The 10988-nt window shown below is 51.1% G+C and overlaps 1 protein-coding gene and 1 pseudogene across 1 annotated transcript; both read left to right on the top strand.

The window, feature by feature from the left end:
- LOC108864816 (solute carrier organic anion transporter family member 4C1-like) lies at positions 1 to 3466 on the top strand (annotated as a pseudogene).
- Positions 3467 to 4120: 654 nt separating this feature from the next.
- On the top strand, positions 4121 to 10615 carry LOC100898389 (probable ATP-dependent DNA helicase HFM1). Its single transcript, XM_029112614.1, has 16 exons — positions 4121 to 4217; positions 4547 to 4815; positions 4914 to 5072; positions 5172 to 5372; positions 5550 to 5682; positions 5770 to 6017; positions 6230 to 6277; positions 7039 to 7255; positions 7585 to 7877; positions 7987 to 8177; positions 8254 to 8445; positions 8573 to 8756; positions 8846 to 9031; positions 9151 to 9421; positions 10060 to 10348; positions 10444 to 10615. The coding sequence occupies exons 1-16, from the start codon at positions 4121 to 4123 to the stop codon at positions 10613 to 10615; spliced, it is 3150 nt and encodes a 1049-aa protein (XP_028968447.1).
- The last annotated feature ends 373 nt before the right edge of the window (positions 10616 to 10988 follow it).

Raw genomic sequence — 10988 nt, 5'->3', positions numbered from 1 at the left:
ATGATGTTCGAGGGGAAATCAGCCATTCGGCGATATCCTGGATTCCAGGGACTTCTGAGCCGTCAGCATACCGCAAGAGACGCGATACTGGTTCTGGTCTCCTGCATCGAGGGCTCCGTGATTTCGGTCCGGCAAAAAAATATCCTCAAGCTAGATGCTGGAGCTTGTGTTCAAGTGGCCGAGGTCATCCTGCTCAGCTGAGCACACGCATCAGCTAACCCCAGATTTACACGTTCTCTAGCCTGCGGTCGTCTCCCTCGGAGCCCGCAGGTTTGTTCCGCTGTGAGGCCGTACCTCGCGTCATCCTAGAGGGTGATTTTTCTTCCTGCCCCGACTACCTTATCTCCGAAGTCGGGTTCCTACAGTGACTCTTTTGTGTAGTGGCATCTTGTGGGTCGTAAGAATGGGGGAATCTCTCCTGAATGTGGCGTTTTCGGCATCCACCCCCGCATTCTACAGCGACTTCTTCAGCCAGCGACCTACCTCGTATTCTTTTCGCTGGTGGATCTGATGCAAGGCGCCCACTTCACGTATTTGGTCGGCATCAGCAATACTCTGGAGGAGAGATTTACTATGCGCTCTCAGATAAGTTCGGTAATGAACACCGCTGATAAGATCCCTCCGATCCGTAACTTATTTCGAGAGATGACAAGGTTTCGGCAGGTATAGTCCAAGATGAGATTTCGATATCTTTTGCTCCGATCCAGGTTACGACAGACAGCGGAGGATTCCTGTGTTGGAGCACCCATAGGTTACTTCGCATCGAAGGGACACAGGCCGAGATGGACATCGTTTGCAGTGATTGCTTCGAGTGTAGCTCGCGTCCTTGGTGCCCTGCCGTATTCCTTAGGCGGCCCGGGCAATTATCGTTTCGACGACGAGAACAGTCTTTATGGCAGAATAAAAAAATTAGTGACAGAATTTGGGTAAAAAGTCGTCATGATGACTCAAGCTGTGATAATACGAAAAAACTCACAAATGTGCCTCCGGTCGTCATGATATTCTCCTCCGATTTCCTCACGGGAATCGTGACCACCATATACTACTCGGCGGGGACTGCTTTCTTTGACGACAACCTGTCTCGCGAAAAAGCGCCTTTGTACATGACTGCTGCTACGTTTCTACGGGGACTGGGCCCGGCCTTTGGCTTCGTTCTATGATTGGTTCGTGTTCCTCTACGAGAATCCTTCACATCCGCCACACTACGGGCCCAGCGACGCATGATGGATAGGCGAATGGAGGTTTGGATTCCTGATCCTTCCATCAGGAATCCGCTCTTCAATCCATCCTCTCGATTCCGCTCTTGATATTCCCGGAGATGAGAGCAGTGCACAACGGCGGGGTACTCTGTCTCTCGCGATTCAGAAATGGAATCGGGCCAATGAACTCTTTTCGAGGCTTCGCGATCTAGCGTACAACTTTCATCGATAGCCAGTCATCACACAGACTGACTGAGTGAGACCTCCGAGGAGGCTGGGATGAGGGGAGCTTGCTCGAGGCTCGTTCGGAATCCAATATAGGTCTTGAACATTTTCAGCGAAGTCTTCAAATCGTTTGGCATCTTTGGATTGTACGATTTTCTCCCGAAATACCTTCAGGTACCAACAGCATTATTTCCGAGATTATTTCCATTATCGCGCCCGGGAGCCCAATGAAGCGATGCCGACTCAGTTTCCATGTATCTGAGCGTGTAGCTCTCGTCAGGATCAATTCCATATTTCTGCTTCAAATGCTCCACTCTATGGCGGCTCCCTCCCAATCGCAATTTCATAATGCATTGCTCTCGTCGGGGGTATTGCCCTAGGGTGGGCAGATCTCCTCGGTCACTAACATGAAACATTCTCGATGTCGTCACAACTGAGTCAGAAGACTGAATCCCCTGAATCTGAATCATCTCGCGAGATCAGAGTCAAGTCGTTCGAGTTTCTCGCAGGCATTGGAAACTCGATCCCCGGCTACTTCCATTCATGATGTTCATCTCCGGAATCGCAGCAGTCATTCCACTGATTCTGTAAACGAGCTTCAGGCGAGCTCCGCACTGAGCGGCGGCAATTCGCGGACAAGGTATCTCGAGAGATCGGACTCGGAATTCCGTATATTTGAGATTCAGGCTATCCTTTCCTCATTTTACTCGACCCGGGAAGGAGTCGGATACCATATGCCCCGGACTCTTTTCCCGGCCCCGTCTCGCCTCCTCGATGCTTTACCGCTCGACCGCTCCAATCAGGTACGAGAAACATGCCGCAGACAGAGCAAAGGGTGCCGGATTCTCAGAATCGGTTGCCCATCAGAGAAAATCTCCTGACGTCTCCTGACGTGTCACTGGAGAGGCCTCATTCATTTCCTACCTCCTTCATGATACGCTCGTTCGGTCAAGCATTAGGGTATCATGCTCCCCGATGCTCAATTTCGTAGCGATAGAGTCTTTCTTCGATCCTTTCGTCTTGTTTGCAGCGGAGGCCCCATGGACTTACCTTGCAATAGCTAACTGTGACTGCTCACTCAGGGTGTTCCAACCTGTTTGCAGCAATGGAACCACGTTCTTTTCGCCTTGTTTCGCGAGTTGCCCACCTCAACCCCAGCTGCCTAGCTCAATATTGGTCTTCCTGAATCAAGCAGTCTTCCGAACCAAGATATTGGTGTGTCTGGGTAGACGACAATCTATTCTGTGATCCAAGATGGTCTCAAACTGCACCTGCGCTGCATACTCGAGGTTGGACAAGCTCGCAGCAGCCGTCGCCCCAGGGGAATCAGAAACTCGACAGGTCGTCGAAGGCCATTGCGGAGAATCTCTTGATGAATGCAGCGAGCAATATTGACGATATCTCTCCGCTCTCACGCTGGCGTATTGTGTATCTTTCGTTTTCGAGACAGCACGCATTTCATTGCCGATGAGGTAAAGAGAATAAAATTGAGCCCGCGTTTTTATCCAGAGCCTGGGACTCGCAGCGAATAATAATGATACGGGGAGAATGAAGATTCCCTCCACTTAGTTGGATGTGTGGTCCACACAGTGTGGACCCGGAGGACAAGACATTAATTCGGTCACAGCATTTACCAAGGCGCGGTCGCGCTGTTCCTACCGAAGGAAGAAGGAGGAATTCTGAATCGAAGGAGTCTTATTTTCCGCCCCCCCCCCTCAACGAAATATGTAGAGAGACCCCCGAACAGCATTTTTGCTGCTCGTAGCTTCCCTTCCGTATCCGCTGGTTTTCAGCCATTTGGTAGACTCCAAATGCGCTTTCCGCGAAGAAAGCTGTTCGACAAGAGGGAACTGTTAAGTGTGCAATTTCGATGATCTCAACCACACCCTCCATCTCACCGGCGTCTTCCTACTCGCTGGTCAGCGTGTGTTTTCTCTTCGTATTCCTTTTCTCCAGATCGTCTCGAGTCTCGACTGAATCATTTCTACGACGACGACAATGATGTCGAGCTTTCACACAAGACTGGAGTCTCATTGGAATAAAGCTATCAAGTTCACGGTCATTACTTGTTTTTCATCCGCACAGAATTTCTGCATTCAAGACCGTTTGCGATGTCGGCACAATCCTACTCGGTCGAATTTTGGCGGTCGGAACGAAAACTGATGAGCAATCGTGGACGGAAACCGCCGAATTCCTACGGCGATTCCGCTAGAAGCAATTTTAAAGGGGCTCCCATTGTGACCGCTCCTTAGGATTTTTCCGGAGAATGCCCTGCACATTCGCACGCCACCTCGATGTCTCATACTGATCAGAACATGAACTCGTCGCCCGACTATCCATCGGCATACTCTGACCTGAAAAACGAACGGAGCTTCATGGATCCGATTCACGCTGATTTCCGCCTCTGATTGTGAGAGGACAGAATCGATCTCTATGATGTTTCGAATCGTATCGGAAACCTGAAGTCCTCCTCGATGTGGTGGGACATGGACACATACAGATGTTGAGAGTCTCCCCGATTCGATTTTCGAGACTGCGTATTGAAGGGCGTCATATTTTCCAAGCTTCGAGTGGTGCGTGCGTTGAGCTTCTTTTCTGTTTTTTTGTCTTTCAAGGGACTTCGAGACTCTCCGAAGAATCAACCCTGGACTGACCTACTATCTTGTTGCCTCTCTAGGCCTGCGACGGTAAGCGCAATGAACCCAGACGGACCTGATCAAGTCGAAAACTGGAATCGAGTCAAACCGACGTCGGAAGGCGAAGAAGCTCTTCTCTATCCTTTGAGTGCGATCCGTGAGTGATTCTCCGAGAGACCATTAACTTGGAGATACGAGGGAATCTAACTGCATTACGATTTTTGATATTATATTGATACCATGTTTCTCGCTCCCCCTCCCCTCAAATGAAGCGTCAAAGTACGCGGGAGTGTTCCCGTATGCTTCGTTCAACAAAATTCAGTCCGGATGCTTGTTTGATGTCTGGTTCAACAAACAGTCGTTGGTGGTCGCCGCACCCACCGGGTCCGGTAAAGAGTTTGTTTACATTGTTCATTCCACTGGTGAGATCTGCTCAGATGATGAGTCAAATGTAACTCGCTGGTGAGCATGGAATTCACCTTGAAGGCAAGACGGGAATCCTTGAATTGGCTGCGTGCCGAGCATGGGAAGATTTCGGACAGAGTACGTTGGTCGTGTACATCGGTCCAACGAGAAGTCTCGTGCGCGAGCGAGTCTGCGATTGGAGGAACAAATTCGCTCAGCTCGGCGCGAAAATCGCTGAGCTCACGGGTGATGTTGATCCGGACTTGTCTCAATCCGTCGCAGCTGATGCTCATCTGATTTGCACTACACCGGAGAAATGGGAAGTGCAATGGCGCACTCGGAGGAAACAGGTAGGATGACTCGGTCTTCTAGGCTTCACATATCGAGTATATATGGTGGCATATGGGTAAATTCCCTTTGCTTTGAGCGAGCTCGTCTCTCATCGAAGGTCTGCCTGTATCTCATTGACGAGGTACACAGCATCGGGGAACCCGAACGAGGTCCACTATTGGAAGCGATCTTGACGAGGACCGTAGTCCGACCGCTCAACAAGAAGAGTCCACCCCGCTTCGTGGCCGTGTCTGCCACCGTTGCGAACCCCCAAGAGGTGCGAGTGGGGTTTTTCATCTGCTATTGATTTGAACGTCATCCTGAACGTCCCCATGGCGAGGTTGAATCATCTCGAATCTCTCTCCGTCTCAAAAAGATCGGGAAATGGCTTGGCCGGAATGTCGCTTACAAGGTTCGCGAGTTTGATGCATCTTCGAAAGCCTGTCCTGTCAGTACAATCGTGAAGGCTTTCCCCTGCTCGGCTAATAAGTCAAGTTACTCTTTCGATATCGGACTCGACTTCAAGCTGCCTAGCATCATAATGGACTACGCACCTCGAGGGAAGTCGACCTTAGTTGTAAGATTGGCCAATTGCCCTTTCTCTTTTTTTTCGCCATATAATCTAGAAACGTCGTAGCCTTTGACATACAATGTGTTTCTGCATGAGAACCCGCTCCGACGGAGCCGAATTTTTTCTCAATCGCACTCACGGCATAGACATCCATGCCCGTGCTGAGATCTACATTTTTTTCAGTTTGTGTCCACGCGAAACGCAGCTGTGCAATGTGCGAAGCGTCTGGTAAAATCCCAATGCTGGTTCACGTCGAGGACCCTCGAAAACGAGTTGTCTGAAGTCCAAACTAAACTCTCCGACAGCAAGCTGATCGGTGAGGAATTACTAAGCCGTCACCGGGAATCGCTCCAAACGATGTTCTACACATGAGGAGTCGATCTTAGTGAATGCTTACTCTCAGATGTTGTGCAACGCGGTGTCGCATTCCACCACGCGGGACTGAACTTGAAAGACCGCCTCCTCGTAGAGGAATCCTTCGTGAAAGGCCTCATCGGAGTACTTATAACTACCAGCACCCTTGCGACAGGTCTCAATCTCCCCGCTTATTTGGTCGTCGTACGCGGAACCACAATGTACAATGGCGGTACGGTTTCGGAGTATCCTTCTTCGAAAGTGCTCCAGATGATTGGCAGAGCGGGGCGCATTCAGGTGACGTGTGGGATTCATTGGTAATCATATTGTATTCGATGCATCCTGCGAGCCAATCAGCGAACGAAGCCGCGGCGGATACTTCAGGCGATCGTTCCCACACCCCCACCACGCGGCTTCCGATTCCCCTCGCTCCCCATGCAATAGAAGGAATCATGGTCAGATTACACCTGCGCGATGGATCTCAAATCGTGTGCGTTCCAACTTTTCAGTTCGAGAACTCGGGTCAAGCTGTGATACTCACGCAGCAACAGCATCTGGTGAGTCTGAGAGGAATCCCCCACCGATGTCGGTGCAAAACTCTGGACGTTTTGTCAAAATCTGAGCATCCATTTGTACAATGGAGTTGGGCCTACCCCCTTCGAACAGCCCATCCGCCTCAGAGAAAGCGAGGGAAGGACGAAGGAGCCGCAACAAGTTGAAATTATAGGTTTAAGCGCTCCGAAAGTCGTGATCGATGTTTCCCACCGGGCAACGATGCCTACCGAGCTGTATTCCAAACTTTAAATGGTGGACAACTTTCCTCGAAGGCCAAGCCTCGCTTAATGTAGAGGCGAAGGGGACGAGCGACCACTATGAGATTTGAGGCCGAGGATGATATGCCGCCTCGTGCACGGTTTCAGCTCTGGTAGGAAATGTGAAGGGGGAATGCGCTTCTACGGAGAGATGTCCGGCAAGAAACACTGCCTCTCATAATCGCTCCCGGAATCCGGACCGAGTAGCCAGCGGAGACAGGAGGTACACAAACAGGAATGAGCCAAGGCTTCGAGATTTTCCCAGACAATTTCCCCGGGCATGGAGCCAAGACTGTTCGGCAGTCTCGAGGAACAGTGATTGATGTCTCTGCAAGATGTATCGGCGATGAGCGTTCGACTCAGCGTATTCTGAGATGCCCCCTTTAACGAGCGTCCGGGAGGAAGCCGCAAGGGTCCGAATGACTGGTATTTTAAAAACGTCTGGAGCACAAGCTGCTGGCTTTTCCGACATCCTAGGTCAATGAGAGGAAGTCCATCCTTTCCAGGCCCGCTACGAAGCGCTCCTAGCTGGCAAGTTAGAGAACGTCGAGAGTTACCTGCATCTCGACCTCTTCAGGCATCTGAATGCGGAGATAGCTTTGGGGAACGTGAAAAACCGCCATGAATGCGTGGACTGGTTGGAGAGCACCTTTTTCTTCGTTCGGGCAGAAGCTCGTTCGCGAAGGGCTGGCAAGATGGCCGAGTTCAGAGCGTTTGTTGAAGGTGCGTCGTCATGCCGAATTCGCGATGCTCGATACAGCGGGGCTCCTCGCGACACTGATACAGATCTTTTCAACAGAGCAGATCGACGGAGCGCTCAAAGTTCTGCAGTCTCATGGAATCATAGCTATTGGGGAACAATCAGTTTGTCGAACAGGCAAGTCTAGCGGAGGTCATTGTATGTATAAGATTTTCCCGCCCGTATCAACCATGCAGGGACGGGCAGTGACAGCGGAATCTCGCGCGGCCGCAGTGATCGTGTGCGTCATGCGAAATTCGAGAACAAGGGGAGCTTTTATCAGGAGCTCGACTAACGAATGTTGTGTTTCCAGCGCTCGGCTGCGCGTTCAGCCGATCGTACATGAGTTTCGACGGTTTTTCGAATCTTATCTCTGCCCTGCGCGGAACTGCCCCGGTCAGCGAGTTCTCTCCGAAGGCTTTCTTGTGGCAGCTTTCGACGCTTCCCGATCTCGGAAACTCGCAAATACGCGTAGGGGAGAAAAGCATTCTGCGGAAGCTCAATTCGAAGCTCTCATGTAAAGTTACCGAGAAACCGCCAGAGTGGAGAGCCTCCCACAAGGCGTTCATAATGCTGCTATCAAAACTCGAGAGCATCGAGATACCGGTAAGCGATTTTCTAAATCCTGGATCTGATGTGAGAGGTGCGCACGCATCCGATCGGGGCTCGTCTTCTCTTTGACCTTACACGACGGGAATTCTCTCGCATTCCGAAGGATTCCGCCAGCCTCCGCTTAGAACGGATTTCGATGATGAAAGTGGTGAAACGCGCTTCTCGCTGCTTGTACGAGAGCATCCTGATCCTCTGGCAGCAACCGGATCTTTGCGAAACCATCGGGATTCACCTGACGTTCACGATGGCGTTCAGCATCAGTCTTCTCGCAAAATCGTGTCGCTGTGAAACGTGGTGAGGAATAATCACTCGTATCTCACCGTGCGGGCCGCTCAGGACGCGTTTTATAGTTCGCCTCATGCCCTTGCAGGTACGACTCGCAGTTTTGTGCGCTACAGCTGGACGAGATCGGACCGACGCGCGCCGCCCGACTGGTGGAGGGGGGCTTCACGAGTTTCGATTCGATTGCGAACGCAGAGGCAAGAATGCTGGAAATAGTCACGCAAACTAATCCGCCCTTCGGGTCGCGTTTGCAGCAACAGGTCGCGAGCAAAGTGCCTCGGTCAGTGAGGTTGCAAGATCATTTCGATTCACCCGACCAAAGTATTATACGAGATTCCGCTATGTTACCTCCGGAAGGAATAGACTCCCCGGGAGATACTGTGTACGCCCCTGCTCTATCCCCCTAGTTACCTTCTCCACTGGGACTCCTCGGACGGTGTGCCTGTGATCACGGCTGAATTGAGGAATCGAGACACCCTGCGACAACGATCGTCGGCTCTCATGCTCGTCGGTGACGACTCTGATTCAGTGCTGATCCTGACCAGATTATCTCACGAGGAACTCCATCGCAAGAATACATTCGAGCTTCCGGTGGGTGAAATCGGAGAACTCAAATCTGTAGACCTACCCTTCTCCAGTCAAACCTTGCTTTTTATAACATCCGTTTTCGCCGATCGAAGGTCAATGCCAGCTGGACGAGACTCCACATCTGTTTGATCGATGAGAATATCGTCGGTGTTGATAAGGAAGGATTCATGGAAAAACCTACGATGGACATTCACTCGACTCCGGATACTTGTGGAGACTCATCCCGTACAGCCGGGACTCCCTGGAAAGCAGGTGACTCTCTGATCCGGGGATCTATGGTTCGTCTCGCACATTCCTGCCATTTATAGTTCATCTGCATGCTCGATCCTCTTTAGCCGTCGGCGTCGAGTCGAATCCTCAGCTCTCCGCCATAGATTGATAATTAGGAAATTTTCAGAAAATCTGCGGAAAAGACGGAACATGCAACACATGGTTGGCGAAGGTGTTGGAATCCCGAAATCAAGAAGAGCTGAGCGATGATCCATTGCTCGTCCCAACCGCTCGGGCTGAAAAGATAGTCCAAGAATACGATTTGAGCAGATCTCAATATAGACCGAGGAGGAATCTACCGAGAGATGCTACTCCTTCGTCGAATATAGGAGACACAACACCAGACAGCTTGGAGGAAATTCTTGAACAGCTCCAAGGAGAGGAAAGTCAGAACGATGGTCAGTTCCGCTCCGACAATATCGCTCCTAAAGAAAAGGCATACACTGTGAAACGAAATCGCCGAGTTTGACCGAGCTTTCTGCTGCGGGAGATTTTTCCAAGAGAGCCCGAGCGAATGTCGTCGAACGCGAATACTCTCTCGCGACACAGAATGTCCGTTGAGATTATGATAGCTCTCGGTAACGCCGTGACACGATTCCGATCGACACGTCATCGTGATATAATCATCGAATCCTCAAATTTGCCCATTTTTCCGAAGGATCCCTCGTGAGCAGTTCACGATTCGGTCGTCTTATTCTGCTGAGCATCCCGCAGGCTCGCCAGATCCCCATAGCTCGCCACTATCCTTCGGATATGTCTCTCATCGAGGGAGGCGTCCGTTCGCAATATTCGGAGAGCACTTGATTTCCAGTCGAAAATTCCGCGTCCGAATATCTATTGTTCGTGAACTCATTGGAGTTACATTTTTCACGCATCGTTCGCTCCATAGCGCGGAAGCCTCGAGCCGCCGATTTGAGCGACTTTCTGCAGGATCACTCACAAAACTCAGATTCCCTCTTGGGCTATCCGAGATCAAATTTACGTAGGACGGGGTCCATTCATCTCCCAGCTCATGTTCTATGACACTCCTCCGTAGATTCGGGCCTCAACGAGGGGCAGAGATCAGGAATCGAGGTCACTATCCCCTCACTCGACGATCGACAGAATGCCGCGTCGGCGACCGCCTCGAAGAAGACCAGAGTCAGCCGGACAACTCGGATCACAAAGAAAAAAACACCCGCAAACTACTGCCGAAAAGACCCGCGACGGCGATGTGGTTCGGTCCCGGAGAATTCGACGGGGGCCGTGTCGACTTCACCTGGAGAACCCCCACTGCTCAGGACTCAAGCCGAATCCGAAAACGTGGGCCTTGATCAGAAGAGCGGGTTAGCAACGTTATTGTCCTTTATAGCTATAGGTCAGAAAAACATGAGACCATGAGAATGGATGCCGATTCTCTAAATCACACTCTGTTTTATAGGGCGGAAAATCCGACTGACTCTTGCACACACAGCAGCGCAGAACGAGAGCGTCGCATCCGTAAACCGTCTACGCAGCCACAATATGTTGATGCGAAGGAGCCGGACGATTCTGACTGGGAAGTCTATCTAAGTCATACGGATGCCTTGCTGAAGCGCATGCTGTCACAATGAATGCGATTCCAAGCCGGGGACCACTCGCAACGTCCTTCTCCGGCGTCATGGATATTCGTTGTCACAGGACTTTCGAGCCTATCTGAGATAGGACCAGCATCGAGACGAAGAAGGAATAGTTATGAGATAAGGTCGATACATTACCGGGCCGATCCACGCTACTATCAATTGTAATTAATAGACAAGCCTTCCTCGCATAGATCGCCATCTACACCCCGCTATTCCCATCGGCTTTATCGGCATTTGGCGATGGCTAATTGAGCGAGCGACCGGCTCGGTCATCTCCAGCAAAAGGCTGAGACACGGCTATATTGAGCTGCGGTGTCGATCCCTCCCCTCCGGGGACTCGTCTCTCCCTCCTCGATTATTCTCT

The sequence above is a fragment of the Galendromus occidentalis genome, unplaced genomic scaffold (genome assembly GCF_000255335.2).
Source record: "Galendromus occidentalis unplaced genomic scaffold, Mocc_1.1 scf7180000075708, whole genome shotgun sequence".
NCBI lineage: Eukaryota > Metazoa > Arthropoda > Arachnida > Mesostigmata > Phytoseiidae > Galendromus > Galendromus occidentalis.
This window is presented reverse-complemented; position numbering and strand designations above follow the sequence as displayed.

Bases quoted from the DNA above. Each gene is read 5' to 3' on its own strand.
- LOC100898389 (XM_029112614.1), top strand. From the start codon at position 4,121: ATGAACCCAGACGGACCTGATCAAGTCGAAAACTGGAATCGAGTCAAA. The intron at 5,683-5,769 runs GTGAGGAATTAC...GCTTACTCTCAG, and splicing joins CTCCGACAGCAAGCTGATCG to ATGTTGTGCAACGCGGTGTC. The intron at 8,757-8,845 runs GTGGGTGAAATC...CGCCGATCGAAG, and splicing joins AGAATACATTCGAGCTTCCG to GTCAATGCCAGCTGGACGAG.